Raw genomic sequence first — 24,334 nt, 5'->3', positions numbered from 1 at the left:
GAAATTTACTTATGTTAAAACCCATGCATAGGTTATCAATATTTCGTTTTAATTATGATTCTATTGTAATTTATGCAAGGATTCAGCAGAAATGGCTTATGGCTAAATTTGAAATTGAAATCAAACCTCATCTATGTTATGAAAGTACTGGTATGTGCATAAGTTACAAAAACTCTTATGTTATCAGAGTTAAATTAAGCATAATAATTTACTTAGTCATTTTTGACTTTGTTTGTCTTATATCAAGAATATGACACTATAAGCTTCACTCACCACCATAATAGGAAGCTCCTATGCATTCAACCTTAAAAAACTTTCAATCCAAGACCCTCTGAAATCCAAATAAGTACACAATTTTAGGTTAATAAGGCAACTTTATATGAAGATTTAACTCAATGTTTTTATCCATACTTGAATGGCTTCTGAAATAGAGATTAAACTATGAAATAGACTCCTTTTTAATGAGTCAGCATAGCATCCGAGGATAACAAACTAAGCAGAATATTTCTTATTCCATAATCAGTGAAAGTACTACATTTCTTAAATACAACTAATGAGGCATATTTTGAATGTTAGAACAGCTGTATAAGTATTCCACTAAATATGCATTCTGTGTATGTACGTAATGTACTCACTTCATGTGCCTATTTGTGAATCTCTGAAATGTCAGATAAAACCAATTAAATTGTTATAATTCTTGCAATTCAGAGCCATGTTTCCAATGCTTTATATTAGTGATAGTTTTATTGGCAGTATAATGAAGAAATTTTGTAAGATTATGCAAAGTAGGTAGTTCACTTAATTTACATATAAATTCCTGGCCTAAACTGTATTGTCCTCAGACCTTATTGTTAATACCACTTTTGACAATAGAAAAAATTCTAATTCTATAAATATAACTTAATACAAGAAAATTATATAAGTAGGTTCAGATATTTTAACCTGGGATCAAATCTTGGAAAGAACTTGTATATTTGCCATTCTGGACAAAAACATTTATCTCTACTTACTACACTAGTGAAACATGTTCAGAGTTGTTTTTGATACTGCTTTGGTGCTCTTCGTTTGTAGTTTTAAATGCTCAATGAATGGTTATTGTGCTCAGTGTATTGATTTTGCATTTGAGTGTTTTTATTTGAGAATAATTATGTGAATACTATAAATGCTGTATGACATAATCATAGAATGTCCTTGGATATGAAATTATAAGGGATCTATAGACTTAGCCGTGAAATTTTGTGTGCCCTTATGTGTTTATTTCTGTTGCTCTTGTCTGCAGAAGTCTTTTTCAGGTTATTTTATATTATTCTTGTTTTTAATGTCCATTTGTTTCCCTGTGAATATATTTGATTTTTAATTATACTTTGCAATAATTCAAACAAAACTAGATCAAACTTGGAGTAAATTGGCTTAAAACACACAAACCCATAAATTTATTTACATGATCTCACTAACTAAACCAAATTGGAGTAAAAATAAATATTCCAAATTGTTTGAACATATAAATAGTGGTTTTCTAGTGTTGTAAACAAATATAGGAAAGGCTCTCTGGATAAACCCTTAATTGAATGAACAAAATCCATTTTGCAAGTCACCTTAAACAAAATTAATGGGTAAATAAATTAGTAAAATATATGGATAAAGTTTGAGGAAACAATTTGATACTTGGATAGTTTTAAAAAAGTTTCAGCGAACAATTTTGTACAAAATGACAATACTTTCCCTCAATGGCAACATCATATTCATTCTCTTGAATTCATGGAATTATTATTTAGGGAAAGAAACAGTGCCCAGTTTGATAAACAAATTGTTGGCTACATTGATACAAAATTTTAACATTCACAAAGTATCAAATTGCAAGTAAAACTTATGACAACATTTACAATGTCTGGGTAGAAAGTTTGCACTATCAACCATTTTAATTTGGGAAAAAATTAACTCAATAGAGAACATTTTTAAAATTCAAAACCTGATAATAATTTAATTTCATCTTTCTTTGGAATGTTTGTTTTATATTTGCATGTTATATTGTGTTATTTATGATAAAAATGGACAATATTTTGAGTTGTGTATCTTTTTGCAAGTTGCAGTTTATGTTGCCACACTCTTGTATGGTTTCATGTGTACTCTGTAATCAAATTAATTTTTCACTATAAAAATATGGAATCTCCTAAAAGGATGGCTTTTATGTGCATGTTCATATAATTGACAATATCAAGTTGTCTAAAGGGTTATAGATTCAGTGGTGCACCCTTGAAATTCTGTTCTAATTAGTTTTTGTCAAAAATTATTAATGATTATTACTGTATCTATTTATGCAGCCTTCAATTTCTTCACTATATTGGAAAGAGAATTTCAGGTGTTTTCTTTTCTTTTGTTGGTGTATTTTTGAGTGTGTGAATACATTGTTCTTGCATTTGGTTATGTGTAGATCCTTTTGATTTCTTTCTTATGCATAGATATATTTTCATTTCTGTATATTGTTTAAATTAGATGCAAGATTTAATTTCCTGTTAGGCTAGCCAAATGTTCATTTTTTATTTGTTGCCTAATCGTATATGTATTTTACTTTGATTTAATGCTTTCAATGTTTGCATTTTGATAATATCGGCAACTAAAATTAATTCTTAGGCTTCCCCGACATCTGTCTGATGAAAGATCCATGCTGCTTATGGGAATTACCGTTGCATAAATGTGTTGATGTACAACTGTTTTGCCCTCAGTCCTGGAGGAATCTTCAGGTTGAAGTGATCTGCATTGTAATTTGGCCGCTGTGCATAGGAGATTCTGACTGGCCCGGAGCTCTCTGATTGGGTCTTTCTTGGCAGCAAATAGGAATCACCTTTTTCCATATGGAAGTCTGGGATTCGGTCCTTCAGCTTAGAAATATTGTTGCTGAATTTTCTTGCTGTGGAGAAGCTAGTTGTTACATTATGTTTCCGTTGGAGGTAACTTATCTTTTCAGCCATTCTGGTGATATATGGAATGGTAGCATCGGTTTTTCTTTTCCAGGCTTCTCCTTGCTCTGTTTTTGGCCTGAATCCCATCTACGTCAACTCCTTTTCTTTTTTGTCGGTCCTTTTTTGGAACATATGTTCTGGGTATCTGTTTTTGCTCAGCACTGAGGTCAGCACTCAGGTATCACTTTTCTGATGTTAGCAATTTGGCATTGAAAAAACTGCATGATAATAAGGAACTTCTTGATCTACCAGCAAATAAGGGGAATGTTGCGGTAATCGTGAAGAAAGTGGACTACCACAGCAAAATTGTAGCCTTATTGGATAGCAGCACCTATTCCCAATTAAATAGTGACCCAACAGCAAAGATGGAATGACTCACTAGGGAGGAATTCAAACAATCATGGAATTCAAACAGGAAGACAAATGGAGGCTCTTTCCATCAGCAGCCAAACCACCGCATCTGTATGGACTACCTAAGGTTCACAAGGTCCCCCTATGACCCATCGTAAGCAATATTGACGCACCTACCTGCAAGCTGGCACAATACATTGCACGTTCTTTTCGGCACTTCACCAGAAGAACTGACTTGTCCGTGAAAAACTCCACAGAATTTATTCGCACCATCAAGAATATTGAAGTCAAGGAACAAGACGTGCTGGTGAGCGGTGACATAGTCTCTCTGTTCACAAATACACCCATTGATGAGGTTCCATGCTACTCATTAAAGAACTTACCTCAGAGGGATTACCAAAGGATTTCCCAGACCCCGAAAAATTTTGCCTCAGGAACTCATACTTCCTTTGGAATGATAAGTACTTTCAGTAGAAGGAAGGTGCGGCCATGGGATCACCTCTCCATGGAATCCTGGCCAAGAGATGGAGTGAGGAGAAGCCTGGAAAAGAGAAACCAATGCTACCATCCCATACATTGCCGGAATGGCTGAAAAGATAAGTTACCCCCTACAAAAACATATTGTAACAACTAGGTCCTTCACAGCAAGAAAATTCAGCAACATCATCTCTAAGCCGAAGGACCGAATCCCTGACTTCATGCATGAAGGTGTATATGAGATCAAGTGCACATGTGGGAAGTCCTACATCGGCCAAACAGGTAGGTCCTACAGATGCAGAACCATGGAGCAGTAAAGGGCCACAGAAAAAACAGTTCTGACTGTTGGCCATTGCTGAACATGAGTGGTCAGAATCCGGACACACAATTAAGTTTGACCAAACTTAAGTGCTGGCAAGAGAGAAGCATTATTTTCCAAGACTCATAGGAAAAGTGATAGAAATAATGATTAATCCCTACAATTACAACTGTGATGACGGCTGCACCCTGGCTTCCACATGGTAAGGGTGATTCCTATTTCCTGCCAAGAAAGAGCAAATCAGAGAGCTCTGGGTCAGTCAGCATCTCCTATGTATAATGGCCAACTCGCAATGCAGATCACTTTGACCTGAAGATGCCTCCAGGACTGGGAGCAAAACAGTTTTCCATCAACACACCTACGCGATGGTAATTCCTGGAAGCAGCATGGATCCAATATCAGCAACTGTATATGCAACAGCATGATGAATGCCTGTTAAATATCTCAAGTTAACCAGCAGCTGCTTTATTCAGAGTATTATATTCTGTATTTGTCATTGAACAATTTTTACTCAGCTGATCCTAGCAATAAAATAATAATTGGTATGATGGAGTCCCCAAAATTTCATTGTATAATTGTATTGTTTTGTGATTAACAAAATTAAATATCAGATCACACCATTTCTAGTGCTGTTATGCAATATAATAAATAACTAAGTTACTCTCATACTGTCTAGCACTATATTTAATAATTGATCACGGCCTCCAGGGTAGGACTCATTATCTTAATAGTGTGGCTGTGTACCATACTTCGTATTGTAATAATGCTACTAAGAAAAGTGGCTTTTCTATTTTTTAAATATTAATGCTGAAAATAATTATTAATTTTAACAATTTGGTTATAGGCAGTTTAGTAATTGTCTGTATTCAGAAAAGGGCCATCCATTATTGCTGTCTCAATCAAATTGAAAAAGGTTTGCTAAATTCTGAAAAGTCAATCCAAGTTCAATCTATTATCTTATTTATTATTTATATATTTGAACAATGCTCTTTTTTATCATAAGTTGTACAGATATGTGTGTACTCCCTTTAGTTTTTAATACATATGAATTTTTGTGTTGCATAATTAATGAAGAATTGGAAGTAGAAAATGTATGATGTCTTAAAGTTGTAATAATATATTAAATGTCCAAACAAATCACCAAATGATGTATTTTGCAAAAAATGTAGTTTTCAAGTAGGTGCATTAAAAATGCATGTAAAACAGTTTGGTTTAAGAGGGTTACCAGACATTCCAACGCTCTTTCTCATAGGGTTTTTATCTTTGAAGCTGGTAGGACTTTCTTATTTTTGAAGAAGCAATAGTACTAGGGTTCCAACCTAGCAAATCAATGGAACATTTTTTTAATCAGATTAATTTTTATTTTTCAATGTAGTATCCTCTTAAGTCGATATATATTTTCCAATGCTCTAACTTTTTTTACTGCTCCAAATAGTAGTTGATATCTTTTTCCATAAAATAGGCATTTACCTATGCGATAGCCTCCTCATCCGATGAGAATCTCTGTCCTCCTCCAAGCAAAACTTTAAGTTTAGAAAACAGAAAAAAGTCGCTGGGGCCAGATCTGGTAAATACATGGTGTGGTTCACCTATTCAAAGTGCAATCATGAATTTTAGCCATGGAAAATGTGAAAGTATGAGTAAGTGTGTTGTCCTTTTCCATCAAGGCAATACACTTGCTCACACTTCCATATTTACCATGGCTAAAATACAGAATATGACAATGATTTGTCTTTTTGAAGGTAATCAAATAACATAAGTCCATGATTATACCAAAAACATTGCTATCACCTTTCTAGCTGATGGAACCATCTTCCCCTTTTTCGGAGCTGGTTCAGCCTTTGCAGTCCACTGTTTTGACTTCTTTCATCTCAGAGTTGTAGTTGTCAATCCAAGTTTTGTCTACAGTAATAAATCGATGCAAAAATGAAACTCACTTTATTTAAACAGCTTCAAAATAACCTTGGAAATGTTAATTCAAATGCGTTTTTGGTCCAAAGTGAGCAAATGCTGCAGCCAGCATATGTTAAGCCAACACATATCCAATTCTTTCATCACTATATGACCAACTCATTCTTTCAATATGCTCACAGCCTCTAATACCCTTCTAACCTTATTTAGATGGTCATCCAGTACCATTTGGGGAACTTTTTTCATGATATCAGTGGTTATTGCTATTTTTGGCCATCCAAATGCTCATCATCAGCCAAGCTAGTACAGCTGTTTAACTCTAGTTACCTATAATGTCAAGGTCGTAAATGATGCTGCAGAGTCTTCATGCACAACATCCAACTTGTTTTTGATTTGCCTAGGCATATTGTCTTTCAAAAACAAATGTTTAATGACAGCTCGATGCTCCAGTTTTTCCTTTTTTACAAAAAATTTCACAATGACTTACTCAAACTATTGTCAAACAATAACTGACACTTAAATGGCTGAAATTTTAGCCCATGCATAAGCATATTTAGTACCTTTTAGCCGATGCATAAGAATATTTCCCAATTCTTGTTGAAGAGTGCTGCAATCTTTATGTTGAGGTCGGAAACTTTACATGCAACCCTCTTGTATGGAAAACTGTAATAACTAAGGAAACATGCTTATAATTCTTGATGTCAAGAGTTAACGTCATTATTGAATAAAAACATTAAAGTTCTATGAAAGACAAAAGACAATCTAAAGAATTTTAAAATACCTTAATCAATTTAGCACTGTTTATCAGTCATATGTTCATTGCATATTTGTGTTTAACACATTGCCAATATTAGGTTACTGGTTAACTTAATAGATTTCATAGTAGTGTGTCAACATTTTAATGTTATATAATCACTGTTATTTCATTTGGCTCCAAGGCTCATGGATTTCAATTTAACACCAATAATTTTAGTGAGCATGTTATTACCAGCACTTCAATTATTTTTTTAATATTGGCAACTAATGAATGTAAGTTAGCTCTATAGATTTTCAGTAGTGCAAATAATTGCTATAGTTTGTAATTGTTTTTGTGCTGTCATAACAAGCTGGAATGAGCTTAAAAACATTCACACCTGAAATATATGAAATTCTATGGGCTTATAACTATTACAGATACACTTGACTAGCATTTTACTCCATCATCTAAATTTGAAAGTTAATTTCAAACTTGCATTATTACTCCCTTCCTTGCAATAGTGTGCTAGTAGTTTTTGTTGAAACACTTAGTAATAATTTTGTTTTTTAAGTGTGTATTGGGAAAATGTACTCTTGCTAAGTTCATTATGTTGACATAAATCCATCTCTATTAATTGTCATTATTTCAATGATTTAATTATATAAAATGATAAAAAATAGATTATTTATGGTTAATCTTGTTGAGATGTTTCAAAGGATAACCCTTCATATTAACTCTTGTGAATTGAAGTAAAACTATTTTGAATTAGCTTTTACAATGAATTTGTGGCATACCATTAGAAGTTTTATAAAAAATAGTATCCTGTCTTTATCAATAATTAGTAGTTGACAACTGGTTGACAACTAATCTGTGCTTATCTCTCTTCCTTTGCTGTCCGTAGTCGAAGGAGAAGCTCTGTCTTAAGGCAGGTAGAGCTTGGCAAGGCTTTATTATTATAATTATGTTAATATACTTATTCTGCATGCTAGCATATATTGTTTAAACTAAGTTTGGTTAGTGTGCATCTTGCTATCCCAATGGCATTACTTCTTGGATTTTTAATTTTGGGCAACTATAAGCTGTCTTATATTTTGTGTTTGCTAAGTTGTCTTGACAAATAATATGTTTTGAATGTGTTTATATCAATAAAAATTTTATTTAGTTTTAATTAAGAAAATATTTATACAATATTTTCCCTTTACTTATGTTTTTTCCAACTCACCTGAAGCTCTTTATGGTGCTGTTGTTGTTAATAATTATGCTGTCATATGGGATAAAGCCATGTTGCGTAACTTAATGTCTAAATGTTATATTATAGATATGTGTGCATTTAAGGTATTGTGATTACTAGTTAAGTGTGCATGTTTCCTTTAATAATAATTTTTATGAGATTATATTGCTGACAATAGATCACAAGGCTCTTTGGCCAAGCTGGAGGGAGACTCAGCTGACAGTGACACTCAACTAACAAAGCTTGATGTGGTCCTCACTTTTCAATTGGAGGTAAGCTGTGATCATTTTGATTGTTATAACATGATGTCATCCCCAAGTCTTATACCTAATTGCTACATTTTTTGCCTGCATTAAATAAAAATTTTATTGAATTTGTAGAATTTGTGCAGCATATTTTGTCTATGTAATACATTTTAAATCATCATAAAATACTTTCATTTTTCTTCTTATTATTGTTGGTTTAATCATTGCACTGAGAAAGTTATGCCTTGTGTAGATATGCCTTGCCCTATAATAGGGCTACGTTCCTTCGAAAGTGTAATTAAGTGCATTGGCAATGAACAAGAAATCTTTTTACATGTTTAAATGCTACTTACATTTAATACTATAACTGGGGAAATTTATTTTGAACTAGTTTATAAATATGAAGGTTTATTAAAATAGCTCTCCTCTATAGGTGGTTGTAATGGAGGTGAAAGGGCTGAAGTCATTAGCAGCTAATCGGATAGTTTACTGCACTATGGAGGTGGAAGGTGGAGAAAAACTGCAAACAGATCAAGCTGAGGCCTCCAAACCAATGTGAGAGAACATTTAATATAAAAAGAGAAATTTAAGTCTCGACTACTAGGGTAGCTGTTTTTCATTTCTTTCTGAATATACTCACTTGAAAGAAAGCATCAATTTCTCAGTTTGCATTAACTTATTGTGTTTGGTTATGAATGCTCTTAATTACCAAGTATTATATAATACAAATTGAGTAGCTTCAGGCATGATGTGGTGGAAGTCGAACATGATGAATAACTGATTTTAGCACTTTTCCACTCGATAATTTTAATTTATTTTAGGACTGGGTTTCTATGTATTACATCATCATTAGGTGATCACCTGATGATGATGTAATACATAGAAACCCAGTCCTAAAATAAATAAAAAATTATCGAGTAGAAAAGTTCTGCAATCAGTTATTCATTATGTAATCCAATTAAATTTTGCCATGGAATATTTTACCAAGTTGAGCAAACAAGCTTCACATGTCAACTCAGTCAATTCAATGGGTAATGGACATGCCTTTCCCCAAAGATTTTTAGTTCTGACTTTAATTTGGGCATAGATATTGTGCTGTCACATTAAGATTTTTCTGTGTTATGTTCAGAATGTGTTATAACTGAAAGGAGAATATTTTACAATCTATCAAATCATGTATTATATATATTTAATGATTTGCTCTTCACTGAATGATTAACAAGTTGAATCAGTGATTTATTTCTTGTAAAGCACCCACTTATCCTGCTAATTATCAACTAAGCATTGCAACTAGAAACTCTGTTGAAAACTATTCATTGCTGCATTGTTTTTGGATTTGTTAAGCTTAATGTTTGAAATATAAATTGGCTTATTAATATAACTCACATACTTTTTGTTCTATTTTACTCACAGAACTAAAATCACAATCAATATTTAATGAAATTCAATTAATTTTTCATCTTTGAGAACTGTATGATTGCATAAGATGAATAATTTTGAAGTAGTGATGGTGTCTTAAACATCCTACTGTAGTTTAATAAGCAGATGGACCATGCAATTTATGGGAATAGGATAAGGGTTAGTGGTTAGTGTTGGTTGGTGAAGTTAAAGGGTAAGGTGGTTGAGGGTATCCTAGTGGGCTACATTTCTCCCTTGTTAATTCATGGCATGGAAATTGGTGTATCTGTGAAGGGAAGATATGAACAATGAGGAGCTACAAGAAATGAAACATTTCAAATCTTACCTCTCTTCCCCCCTCTGATGCACAAATGTAGCTAAATAAATTTGAAGCCTTTTATAATTGTCTCATTGAATGGCAAGGAAAGGAATCTTACTCTTCTGTGGAGATATAGAACTCCAAAGTTTCCCAAAGGACACCAATATTATTGCTTAATCAGTTGTTTCGATAAGAAGCAACAAATATTTGTGGGTGTACTGCAACTGCAATATTAATAAATTGCAGTGTTCTTTTTTTGTATATGCATTCTCCTAAACATTTTTGTTTGTGCATGCTGATGTTTTACCCATATAGAAGATTAATTGTTTATATCACAGGTTAAATTCTTGTACTACCTTGGTGCACAATTTTTAAAGTAGTATGTTGTTAGGTACTCATCATCAGTAATCATGTAAGTATTTTCATGTGTAATAATGGTCCATACATTCATGCGTGATGATGTGATGCTCAAACATAGTATAAATATTTAAATTTTATAGCTTAATTATGCACAAATGCGATCTTCAAGATCATATCATCCAATGAATCTTTTTAGTATCATTCCATTTATTAGCATTTACACTGATTTTCTTCAAATCAAAAATAGCAAAATTTCCCTCAACCCTAGTCCTAATGTGTTCATCAGAGGTTATTTTATGTATTGTCTCTTCATAACGTTCAGAAAAAGGAGTTACTGCTATAACTTTGATCTCTTATTAACAGAGTTCTTTTAGTATACTTCCATTCATCAAAAGATCTGTAAAATATAATGTCCTTGTGCCTAAGAATGAATGCAATTATTTGCTTCCATTTGAATTATTTTAGGTGGGATACCCAAGGTGACTTTTCTACAACTCATCCCTTGCCTGCAGTAAAAGTGAAACTGTACACTGAGAATCCAGGGATGTTAGCCTTGGAGGATAAAGAATTAGGAAAAGTGATTTTGAGACCTACTCCTCTTTCATCCAAAGTATGTTTTCCTTAGAAGTAACTTAATTAAGCTTTTAGTAGCATTTTATGTTTCAATAAATTTAAATTGTGTCATGGCATTGGAAGATTGGTTCAAATCCCATGTTATTATTACATAATTGATTTATGGAAAGAAGCCTTTTAAAGGTGGGATTATGTTGCAGCATTTGGTATTTTCTGCTCATAAATGATCGTTATTGTGAAACTGTAAGATGGGTGCTATTCCTATGACTATGTAAGTTTTTCAAATTTTTCTGAATTAATTTTTTGGAAAAACTTTGAATACATTGCTATGAAGACAAAAGTATGGATAAGCTCAGCAAAAATCAAGTACTCACACTGAAGAGCATTTTTGCAAAGATACAGGGTCGCACCCAAAAGTGGTAGGACTGATTTTCTCTGGCGCGAACGGAGCAGTGGAGGGGGGTCTGCCTGGCAGGGTAAGGTGGAGGGGGCTCTTAGCAACAGACAAACACCAATCTCAGTCGCCTGCAGGCTGTCGTTGAGTGAGGACACCGTTTTTAGTGAAGCAAGTTTTGTGTCCGCGTCGAAAAACAAAATGAATCTGAATTTAGAGCAACGTTATTCCGTGAAGTTTTGTGCGAAACTCGAGAAGACGGCAACTGAGACCCTCGATATGATCAAGCAGGCTTATGGGGACACTCCCTTAAGCCGTTCCACAGTATTTGAGTGGCATAAGTTGTTTAAAGAGGGTAGGGAGCTCGTTGAAGATGACCATCGCTCCGGATGGCCGTCGACGGCAAGAACCGACACGAATGTGGACAGAGTGAGGACACTGCTGAACACAGACCGACGCTTAACCAGTGAAGAAATTGCAGACCAGTTGGGTCTGTCTGCATCCAACGTCCAACGCATTATTTCACAGGATTTGGCCATGCGCAAGGTGTGCGCCAAGATGGTGCCGAAAATTCTGAGTGTCGACCAACAGGCAACGCGTGTGCGCATTTCCGAAGAAGTATTAGCCAATTTTCACCGAGATGAACATTGTTTGGACAATGTGATAACTGGTGATGAAACATGGGTTTTTCAATATGACCCCGAAAAGAAAAGACAATCCGCGGAATGGCACACTTTCGCGTCCCCACATCCAAAAAAGGCTCGCATGAGCAAATCAAAAATCAAAATGATGTTGATTGTGTTTTTCGACTGTCATGGAGTGGTTCACAAGGAGTTTGTCCCACCAGGGGAGAATGTGAATGCTAACTTTTATGTGCAGGTTACGTTTTACCCGCCTCCGAGAACGCGTGAAAAGAGTCCGACCGGCCATCGCAAACTGCTGGGTGCTTCATCATGACAACGCGCCATGCCATGGCGCGCTCGTCGTCAGACAGCTCCTGGCCAAATACGGCGTTGCCACGTTGCCGCACCCGCCCTATTCTCCCGATCTGGCACCACCGGACTTCTTCTTTTTCCCCCTGATGAAAAGACAGCTGAAGGGACGACATTTTGACTCGATAAAGGTCGTTCAAGAGGCTTCGACGAGGGTCATCAACGGCATCCCCAAAGAAAATTTCCAGCGGGCGTACGGGGAATGGGAGCAACGTTATACTAAGTGTGTAGCAGCTCAAGGAGCATACTTTGAAGATTATTAAGTCGATGTAAGTATATCGTCAATAAATTTCTTGTAAAAAAATCAGTCCTACCACTTTTGGGTGCGACCCTGTAAATAGAGAAGATGCTAAGGCTGCAGCACCTTGTTAACACAGTTGAACAGTCTGAATTGCTCCTTGGTTTCAAAGAGACTTATTCATTGCATGCAATAGAAATGGAAGGAATGTATAGAAGAACACTATGTAGCAAAAATATGGGGCCAGGAAGCTTACACGCAGAAAGGGTGTAACACGCAAATACGCAAACACGCAAATATGATGTAGATGAGAATAGCTTAGGTCAAGACTTACTCGATGGTGGGGTGGGAAGGCCATTAAGGGAATATAAATCATGGCCTTTTATTTTATCTGTACAGTTCACCATAATATTCCATAGGAGAAGTTTAAGATACTCTAGTTTAAGCTATATTATGCCGCCTCAGCAAAAAAAGTACCTATATTTTATGTTGGCCAAAGAGAAGCCCTGATTTTTTGGCAAGATATAAGCTAATGTTTTCTAGTGACTCAATGTGACCTGAGTGAAGTAACATACTTTTTCAAATACTTAGAAAAGACAACTCACTTATGTGTCAATAATGAACAGGCTGCTTGAAAATTTCACCAATGGAGAGCACACAGCGTGTGATCGTTTTCTTTGATTGGGAAGAGATTAATCATTATGAATATGTCCCCAAAGGACAAACATTGAATGGGTAGGAATATATAGAGGTTATGAGAAGGTTAAGACATGCCATGTTGCAGAAGAGATCACAAAAATGGAAAAACAAGTCTTGGTGGTTTCATCACGCCAATTCACCGGCGCACGCATCATTGGTTGTTACCAAAGTTTTGGCCAGAAACAGCACACCAATGAAACCCCAGACACCTCTAGATCTTGTTCCAGTGGACTTTTCCTATTTCTTAAGTTGAAATCCGCAATCAAAGGATTCCAATTTGAAAATATTGAAGATATCCAACAAAATTGTACGGCAGACTTAAAGGCTATCCCAAAAGAAGCCTTCCCAGTGGTATTTGAAAGCTGGAAAAAAAGTTGGGAGCATTTTATTGGCAGACAAGGGCTGTATTTTAAAGGCATTAAGTATGATTAAAGGGTAACTAATAAAGTCAAGTATTTATTCAAACAGTCTCAACTATATTTGAACAGACCTTGTATGTTTTTAAATGTTCATTTAAATGAAAACTTAAGCAAAAGGTCCAGCATTCAATTGTCTGCTTTAATAAAACAGGTGCATCAGTAGCTAGTGAGTTTGGGTTTTCTCTTTCTAACATTATTATTGCCTGTTGAATAAAAGAAAAGTAGAATTGAAAGCGTGTATCCAGAGACAGGATGTATGATGAGTAAAGTACATTGTTATTTCATTCATGCAATAATGAAAGAATTTTTATCGTTTAGTCAACCAAAAATGATAGAATGGTTATAAGTGAATTAGATCAGCACTTCAAGGAAAAAATGCTTTTTGGCATAAGTGTTTAGGAAATACATCTGGTAGGCTTTGTAACACAGTGTGGTTCAAAACCATAGAAAATGCTGCATAGAGTGAGAGTTTGGTAAGATGCACATACTATGCTACATTCCATTTAACTCATTGAAAATGTGTACTACAACTAAGGGATCATGTTTAAAAAACAATATAAGATATGTTTATTATGAAATTAATGTGAAAAATGATCCATTTCTTGGATATGTATAGCAATTATAGTATCTTTCATTTCTTCATTTATCCATTCATTAAAAATATGCATTCTTGGTGATTTCATAGATCTAAGGAATTATCCAACTGAATACTAATTGACCACAATTGCATACTAGGTGTGGGACACAAGTTCAATGATGAAATGCATGAGTCACAAAGCATTTGTATCACATACATCTGGGTTGTACATGATCCTTCACTTGATGCTTTACTATTGTATAAAATCCAGTGCCTGGAATGCAGCATAGAGCTGCTATGTGGCATCATTTGCAAATTGAATTTTGATTTTTTCCAATAATTTTTTTATTTGAATTTATCTTTTACAGTGCGTGTTAATGAGTTCTTGTAGAAGTATAGCAGATGTGAAAAGTATATTCTAATCTCAGTTATTTTATCATAGGCTCCTGAATGGCATAGGATGACCATCCCTAAAAATTGTCCAGACCAAGATTTGAAAATCAAAATTGCTTGCAGGATGGATAAGCCCCTGAACATGAAGCATTGTGGGTAAGATCTTTGTCATTGATTGGGCCTTCACTAATACTTTCACTTTATTTATAACTTCATTTTGCTGGTAACTTTATTATGCCTGCACAAGAAATTGTTATTCATAATGAGTGTTGGCTTGTACAGGATTCCAGTAAACAGCATGCAAACCTCAGAAATGGCCTGTATTATTAATGGAGAAGGTGCTGAGTAAAATTATTTTAACCAGCAATTCTACAGTTATTTTAATACATGACTTAAAAAATGTGAATCCAAATACCATGGCTGAAATAATATGCTATGAGGGAATGCCAAAATATGGCCTGTTATTAACGGTGTAAGTATAGACAATGTGCCTTGTATGCAAGAGATATTAAATTCATGCAACATGAAAAGAATTCATGAAGCCTCAAAATAATGAAGACAGCATAGCAAGATAGCATAGCATTTATAAATCATAATCAAATGACACAAAACAGTTACAGAACCAACAGATTTGATCACAGTTTGGCTAAGGTGTAAGCATTGCTAGGCAAAATTAAAAGCTATTATAACATTTCTTGGAAAAATTTGTATAAAGCAGTAATTTTTGTCAGTATTCTCAAAAATTTAATATCATGGACTTAAAAAAAATTAATAATTAGATGCAAAAAAGGAATGTGTTGCCTGGATATGAGAAATTGGAATATTTTAATAATCTCTGCGACTAATAATTGATGATAATAAACTGAATCTATTCAAAGTAACTGTAAATAATGATGCCTTGCCTAATGATTGGAAAAAAACAAATATTTCACCAATTTTCAAGATAGGGGATAAAACAATAGCCAAGAATAATTAGACCGGTCAGCATTAAATCAGTTGTCTGCAATATAATAGAGAGAAGAATTGCTGGCTACATTCAGGAATGGTGGACAAGTGATAGATGGCTACTCAAACATCAACATGGATTTAAAACGAGATACTCGTGTGAAATGCAGCTTTTGTGATAAAGCCAATATATCAGCGACGCAATAGATGAAGGAAAGAGTTTTAATGTGGTAATCAATTTTTTAGCAGCTTTCAACTGAGTGCCTCACGATATATTTTTGTGCCCTATCCTGGAATACTCGTTCATAGTATGGGATTCATATGAGGTGAGACATATTAAAAAGTTAGTAAAAGTTCAAAGAAAGGTAGTTAGATATGTACTCGGAAGGTACAAAAGAACAGATAGTGTTATGGAAATGTTTGATGTACTGAAATCGGAGAGTTTCAAAATTAGAACGAAAAAGAGCAGGTTAAGCACGATGTATAGAATTGTTAAAAATGACGAAGCGCAGGAATATTTATGGAAAGAGATAAGAAAACCAAACTTTAAGTGAAAAAATGACCACAGTTTTAAAATAAAAATAAGAATGCAAAAAACAAATAAGGAAAAATGCTCTTTTTTTAAACAGTATGTTTGTGGAGCCCTTTCCATCCAATTTTAGAAGTTTTAAGAATAAGTGTAAAGCAACCGCTGAATGATTAACTTTATTGGTCAGTGATTATTTTACTATTGTACTTATTAAAAATATTGCTCTGTATGTGATGTAGATGGCATGAGAAGTTGTACTGCAAAAGTGAATGATGTGTTAATGGTGCGTGATTTTGAACAATGTATAAAGTTGAAGAGTGTGTGATTATGGACAGTCTTTATCCTTGACTTAATTGGATCCATGGTTCAAGCATATCACCAGAATATCAAGACTTATACGAATTATATACATATTTATGTGGATTGCCACTGCTTTAAAAGTATTGTAATTTGAGACTTTTAGAATGGTCACTCTGTTGGGAAAATTTGCCACAAGTCTAGAATCGCCATTTTTTTTCAAAAATTCTGTAAAAAGGGAAAAAGGTCAATATTTTTCAATTCTAGAATATAGTAACACAGACTTCATTTATTAAACTAATAAGTTTATAGGTATGTAAATTGGGATTATGATATTACCGCTTGGAATTTCCAATAATAGTGTGATCAATCAGTGTTTTCTGTGGGTCATTGCACTTGCAGTAACTGACTAAAACCAGAATTATAGCCTGACCAATTTTACTGATACCAGTGGCTCACAAAGTAATTAGGAATTACCCACAAAATAAATAAATGCACAGATTCAAAATACTCAAGGAAAATATTGAAAAAAGGAAGATATGTTCATCAGGAAAAAGTTTGGAATGGTAATCCATAAAATTAGTGGCCATCCTGTCACAATTCAGTGATCAACGCAATAAAATCAAAGCAGAGAAAAAGTGTGAATGTATATAATTGGTCGTTTAGTAAGAAATGTTTCCTTATTCAGTTTGCTGCAGCCATTTTGGAACTTTTAATATAGCTCTTACGTTCAAAAAACAACCTTCCCTGAAGGAAACTTTTGCAGGTCGTAAAATTTGTTTTCTATTTAACTAATACAGTTAACTCTCGATTATCCATACAGAGAATATCCGTTTTGCAGATTATCCATGCTTCTCTCTTCCTTGTACCTAGAAAATTTAATGAAATCACAATTTGGATAATGAATGGGATTCTTTGAAACTTTACTTTTTTTAAATATGAGTTTAAAACACCTAGGCTTTCATAAAAGTTTTTCATTTCACAAAATCATGAGTTTTCCATAGTATTTGATATTTTAAACATTTTTTAATAATCCGCACTTTCCCATTGTTGTTTTTCTTGCATTCATTAGCCCTGACTATTCCATATTCTTCGTTATGGCAGGCAATTACATAATTTTAGTATGCAACAAATAACTCTTTAGCTATCTACCTTGCATTAGTTTTATTGGTACAATATGACAAATATGAATCTATCTCAATGATCATTTTTAAAAATTTATCTTTTCCCATTAATTTTTTTTTCCTAGCCATTGATTGGTTTAGCATTCTGAGGAAATTATATTCTACAATCAAACACTGATATTTCTGTTTTCTTGTAAATCTATAATTCTACTTTCATAAAATGACTGAAAAACAGAAAAAATGTTCTTTCCACCACCAAAAAACTCGAATTAATTACACAGAATGAAAAAGGAGATATATTTGCATGTTTCATGACCACATTTTCCACATATTTAGGTTATCTGTGCTTTTCGATTACCCATGCTTCAGTGTTCATCCATCTGTGTGGATAATCGAGAGTTTACTGTAATTAATTTCTGGGGAGTTACTTGCTTATGAGGCTGTAACCTTTTATGGAATTTATTAATATTTTCTATTATATAATATATATATATATATATATATTTATATATATATATATATATATATATATATATAATATATTCTATTTTTATTAATATTGAATAATATGAATAATCAATCACTTACTGTGAAATATTTCTTGCCATAATTGGCTTTTAATAAAATTTTGCTCTGTAAAAATATTATGAAGAATTGAAATCTAAGGTTTTTCTTTATTGTTGCCATTAGGAATTAATTTAATTTCAAAATGTGTTCTTTTCAGAAATCTATATGCCCTTGGTAAAGCAGTTTGGAAAAAATGGAAGAAGAGGTATTATGTTTTAGTTCAAGTTTCACAATACACTTTCGCAATGTGTAGTTATAAGGAAAAGAAAGCAGAGCCTTCAGAAATGATGCAGTTAGATGGATACACGGTTGATTATATAGAGCCTGCCAGTGGTAAGTACCAATTTTAAAATATTTGACAACACTTGAGTAAAAATGAAAACACTGATGTAGTTATTAGGTCATTTATGATAAAGTAAAATCTCCCTTGGAATTTCCATCCTCAGTCAATGTTATAAAAACTTTTTCTGTTATAATCTTCATGGTATTGACAGAAGTCCCCGTATATATGACTTTGCAATTATTGTAAGCATATTTAATTCTCTCGTGTAGTGTCACCTCTTTTGATACCCCATGGTGTCCCTTTTTCTCATATTTGTCCTTCTTTCTAAGATATTCACCGTATTAATACTGAATTGATTGAAAAATGTTTACGCCCTCTTCATAATCTAGTTTCATTCAAGGAAATAAAGGAAATAGGGATTATCCTTATCTTGCTGATTCACTATTAACTGTGTATGTATCATTTGGATATCCCCAAATTGACACCACCTTGCCTAAAAACCTCTTCTGACCTATGTGAATTGAGATAAACCAGGACAACTCCTTAACTATTTAAATGCCTAAAGGCTTTTAAGTCACGAATTATATCAATCCTTCATCGACCATGTATTATATGAACACAGGCTTCAGAGCAAGTCCCTTTTCTCACTTTTTGTATTTTTTCTTGTAGATAGTAAATTAATACAAATGCTCTTAAACACCCTTCATGTGGTATTCATTAACTGCTTTCAAATGTAGTTGAAAAATCTTTTTCTGATTGGAAACTTCTTTAAACTGCCTGTACATTTTCATTTTTTTGCATAAAATATCACTTTTATTTGGGAGTATCAGATGATTCCATCCAGCATACACAAGTATAATGCATAAACTTGTATAATGTACGTAGTCGAGAAAATATTTAAGTAAAATACAGTGGTCTCTTGAAGTAAAATGTGTTCCTAATGAATAAAAGCTTACTTCCTATCAAGTTCTAAATTTTACTGATGGTATTTTTATAACCACTCGTGGCCTAATGAATATTATTTTCTGGTTAGTATAGCCATCATTTTAGGATTTTTCATGTTGGGTATAAAGATTTTCAAGGGAGATCTATAATAATGAGCTATTATGCATTTGACAATGACATTACGTTTGTTACACATACATTGTCATATGATTGTAATATCAGTAATGTTTAGTGGTTGATTTCAATTATACTAGCTTTTGCGATGGTGAAAATGTTAAAATTTTGAATCCTTTTCCCTTGAGTTAAAAGTTTCAAAAAATCTTGTGGCATGGTTGATGCTCTAGTGTCCTATTTTCAGCATAAATTACCTACTTTCTAAAATTTTTAACACAGTGTAATAAAAAGTGAAAACATTTGGAAAACCATTAACAATATGCAAACTAACAAAGCCTTATGAGAACATTAGAAACATAGGCTCCTAATTTTTCAGTGGCTTGGATCCCATGTATTGCTTGATATTTTGGTTAATACTGCCATCTAGCTTTAAACCTAGATACTTCTTGGATTATTCCACCTGCTGATAAACAATAACCAAAGATTAGAAGAACAGTTTTCGAAAGAAAACATTGTTCATCATGTTTCTAGCCTCCGTTATTTATGGAAAAGTAATTAAGCCAAAATTTTAATAGAACTTTTTTTATCAATTTCACAGTAATCCTTTACATCTAACAACTTACAGTTCATGTTATCCATCAAGTGTTTCATCAGGAAAGAGGTTTTCGAATAGTAATGTTTCATCTGAATGTTATTCCTACATATTTCCTCTTCATATCAGACCCTGAATTGCAGGCAATCCTTTAGCTTTATGACATAATGATCATTACATATTACATACATAAATACCTTATTATTTATGCGCAATAATTCATTATTTTAACTTTAAATGTACATATAATCATCACTAATACCTATGATATAATTTTGCCATACCTGCCATGTTAACGAAAGTAATGAGTTTCATCAAAGTTCAAGTAACTATGCATTTTTGGAGAGATTATAAAAGCTTTTAACTGATTGACAATCTGTTTATAAATTCTAGCAAACCTAATGGTTGGAATGGGTAAGTTAACATTTTACTATCAGTGGAAACAAATTTTAATTAGCATACCTGTGACATAGCTATAGTTATTGTTACCTAATAAGTGTTACTATTAATAAATTATTATCAATGAACTATTTAACATTAAAACTGGATAACTTATTAAACGTTATGTGGCACCATTTTCTTGTAATTCAAGTATAGTTCTCTTATGCTGCTTTTGCATGTATAATTCTGTAAAATCTGCACCAAAATTGTATCATATTTTCAAATGTTTGGAAGGAAGGTTTTATTTGCCTAAACAAAATAAACATTGATTAATCGTGCACAATTTTGTTCTAGTAACTCCTTCCACCTCTTCAGTTATATTGTTCAAAATCTTCAATAATTTTTAAATTTGGATTTGATTTTTTACCATTGTACTCTAATCTTTACATATAGACCTGGAAGGAGGCCGTTTTTTCTTCAATGCTGTGAGAGAAGGTGATAGTATATTATTTGCTAGTGATGATGAAAATGAGTGTCATTTATGGGTAATGGCAATGTACAGAGCCACCGGGCAATCTCATAAGCCTACCCCACCTCTTACCCCAGCTGGAAAAAATTCAACCATTTCTAAAATTCAGGGAGGTTAGTATGTTTCAATGATCAATAATATTGTTAAATGGTGAACATTTTCATGATTTCATCTTACATATAAAATTTCTGGTATATGTGTGTCTACTATCTTACCTTCAGACAATATATTTGATCTAATTAAATATGTGGTACTCTTGTTCACAAACATTGTCACTGTAACAGGATTCTTGGAATTTCAGATGCGGATAGGGCAAGGAAACATGGAATGGAAGAATTTATTTCAGCTGACCCATGTAAATTTGACCATGCTTCTTTGTTCAAAATGCTTCAGACACTCACCCTAGATTACAGGCTCAATGATCCTTATTGCTCTTTGGTAAGTAGTGTATAGAAATTTGGTTGGCAATGGGCAAAGTGATTCTCTTTAATGCACTGATCATCTTTAAAGCTATTTTAATTAGTGTAAGAGTAATAAATGGCTCACTAAATTTCTAGTACAGTAAAAACTCACTGTAATGAAATAGGCTAGAATGAAAAACTTGCTCTTCTTAATTTCAAATTTTATCATAAACTTTGGTTATAAAATGTGCAAAATATATACCATATTTCCCAGCCCACAAGAAGTACTGCCATTTTTCAGGTTAGAATTTACGAAAAATTTTGGATCCTACCAAAAATGATAAGTGTTTTAATGTTATCACTTAATATGAGGAAAATTGAATGGTTGCATTAAAACATTAGAAGCTACACATACATAAACATTTATCTATAGTAGAATCTCAGAAACTCATCATCACTGCTACTAAATCATTTCTGCAGTTATATTATCTGGGGTTGTCATTATCCTCATTTGCTATACCATCTTCTCTTCCACCTAGCACATTTCTAATTCATCAATTTTTATGAGACTTTATGATAGTCTCACTTTTAAATTTCTGCTTGGACTTTTTGATGCACTCACCAATGCTAGAAATCAAGGACAGTTTCATTCTACTTATCTGTGTGACATTATGAGATGGTGCCTTAATCTAGTTTGAACACCCTTGCATTAGATCCCTTAAGTAGTTTATTGACTTAAACATCCAGGGGCTGCAATTGAGAAGTTTATCCACCACACAGCAAGATGTATCTAGCATTCAATGGGAAGGCTTTTTGTTGACTCTGTTTTCTGGGCTTTAAACTGGTTGCACATTGACAAAGACGATTTCTTCAGAAGACCACATGGATGCTTGGACTACACCTTCCATAACCACATAGATACAGACATACATGATACCCTGCAAGCCACTGCTGAGGTGTCTGGAGGGGGATGGTTATTCACCAGAATTCTTTCGATGTAAAATACTTTCCCCCATTGAGCAGTCTGTTAATGCTATCCTGATCTATCTGTCTCACCCATTATCTCTCTAATTTTATTTACATCATCTCTTCTACCATATAATGATGGAGCTGATAATGCATTTTAACATCATCGCTAAAAAGACACCCTTCCAATTTAGCAAGCACCAAGCATTGCAGTTCTATTTGCTGGCATGTCAAACATCAAGGATACCTAAACCATGTTCCTTATTTGTCTTATCTCAAACTATCCTTTTTCTCAATTGTGGGATGCACATATTAGTGAAATTCTCTAATCTTTCTTTCTTATTCAAGTGGTAGTTTTGTGCTATTGTATTTTGTACATGCACTGACCATTTCTCTTAGTGAATCTCTTGCACAATGATGCTATCCCAGAAAAATGGGTAATAGACTCAACTATTGCTAATTTTCTCGTTTCAATTAAAATCATTTTTATTGCAACAGTAATCTCATTTTACTGTGATTTTCTTAACACTTTCCTCAAGTTTCGGCCATTTACGAGTACATGAGCATAAGGTTTTTTTACTCATCATTTACTAAGTTCGTCTTTTGTTTCCTCCATTCTTGTTTCTTCCTTTCAGTTGAAGGTGGGACAAAACACCTTTCAGCTGCCCTGTTTCCATGTTTTAAAGAATAATTTATCACTTTGTTGAATTGCAATAGTGTATGTATGATAATCTTCTCTCTTAGATCCCATGAGGTTATTCTGATTTTATATTTTTATGCGGCAGGTAGTTTATGTGTGTAAAAGAAGATATGTACATTAAACAGAAATAAACGTATTATGCATTGAATAGTACTATCATACTACTAATGGTTGCCTGACTGTAGACTCCCAAGTTTAATTTAGCACATGAATTACTGCACTGTTTGAGCCGAGGGGTGACATCCTCATTAGTCCAATGCATTTAAGTTTCGTGGCATCATCACTTGAGATGAAACTAAACATGTTGCAATGTGATTTATTTGGTTTTTTTTAGAAAGTACTGAGTTAATCACACAGAATGGAAAAGGAGAGTTTCTATTTATATCGATTGATATCACTAGCATACTTTTTGCCTATTTGGGTTATCCATGTTTTTTGCTTATCCATGCGTCGTCACAGATAATGGAGAGTTTACTGTATTTGTATTGTTTTAATTTAGAATCTTGATACCCATAATGATATAATAATATATTGGAAGCTCTATAAAATTCATCAACTGAAGGTGGAACTGTGATGCCATTGTCACTGAGATCTTATTAATTTATGGCACTGGATGCTTCAACTATAGCAGCCTAAAATAATCATGACTCTGAAAAAAATTTATCTTTATTGAACGTAAGTATTTTGCACAAGCTTTTCATTTCCATATGTCATATGAAGCATGTATTACTCTGGCCAAATCACTTTTCAGCATGCAGAGGACGGTGGGGATGTGCATGAAGTTGTAAAATTTTTCACATTGTTGATAAAATCTTCTCACATAGGTTTTTGAGTTGAAATCCAGGCTTATTTTTTCTGTGAAATTTTCCAGTGTAGAGATATTGTGAGGAATACATGCAGTGATATTGTTTGGTTATTTTATAAACATAGACATTTAAAATTACACAAACTAATCTTAACTTGCTGCAATTGTCTCAGAATCAGATCATGACAAAAAAACTGCTATGAAAAGAATGATAATTATTTTTTCCAAACTTATCAACTAAATATTACGATTACCTATCGGTTGTTTTGAAGTTAATAGGCAGTGAATTTATATGGTCAGTCACAGACAGAAATGAGTTTATGTGATCACTATACAAGCCTTATTTTGAAATAATATCTTCGATGTATTTGTAGCTATTTAACTTCTTGAAAACATTCATAATCGTATGGTAACTCTTCTGCATTTCAAATAATATACAAACATTGAAAAAATTATTAGTTTTTTCTTAAAGGAATACAGAGTTCAAGATTGTTTGGATGTTTATCACCAGATTTGCAATTTTTGTTTAAACTTTTATCATCTGGATTTGATTCTCTGAAACTT

At 33.4% G+C, this 24,334-nt stretch overlaps 1 protein-coding gene across 1 annotated transcript in view; it reads left to right on the top strand.

Annotated features, from left to right (window-relative positions):
• The window catches only part of Cadps (calcium-dependent secretion activator 1), a 368,169-nt gene that overhangs the window by 242,596 nt on the left and 101,239 nt on the right, over positions 1-24,334 (top strand). The window contains exons 9-17 of the mRNA XM_071582912.1: positions 7,656-7,679; positions 8,164-8,257; positions 8,664-8,785; positions 10,773-10,917; positions 14,642-14,748; positions 18,212-18,387; positions 20,382-20,402; positions 20,823-21,011; positions 21,200-21,336. Of these exons, the coding sequence (XP_071439013.1) occupies positions 7,656-7,679; positions 8,164-8,257; positions 8,664-8,785; positions 10,773-10,917; positions 14,642-14,748; positions 18,212-18,387; positions 20,382-20,402; positions 20,823-21,011; positions 21,200-21,336 (1,015 nt within the window). The remainder of the gene's footprint in view (positions 1-7,655; positions 7,680-8,163; positions 8,258-8,663; positions 8,786-10,772; positions 10,918-14,641; positions 14,749-18,211; positions 18,388-20,381; positions 20,403-20,822; positions 21,012-21,199; positions 21,337-24,334) is intronic.

The sequence above is a fragment of the Hetaerina americana genome, unplaced genomic scaffold (genome assembly GCF_022747635.1).
Source record: "Hetaerina americana unplaced genomic scaffold, ioHetAmer1.1.p SCAF_12, whole genome shotgun sequence".
In the NCBI taxonomy this organism is placed as follows: Eukaryota; Metazoa; Arthropoda; class Insecta; order Odonata; family Calopterygidae; genus Hetaerina; species Hetaerina americana.
The sequence above is the reverse complement of the archived record's forward strand: the minus strand, read 5'-3'. Positions and strand labels throughout refer to the sequence as shown.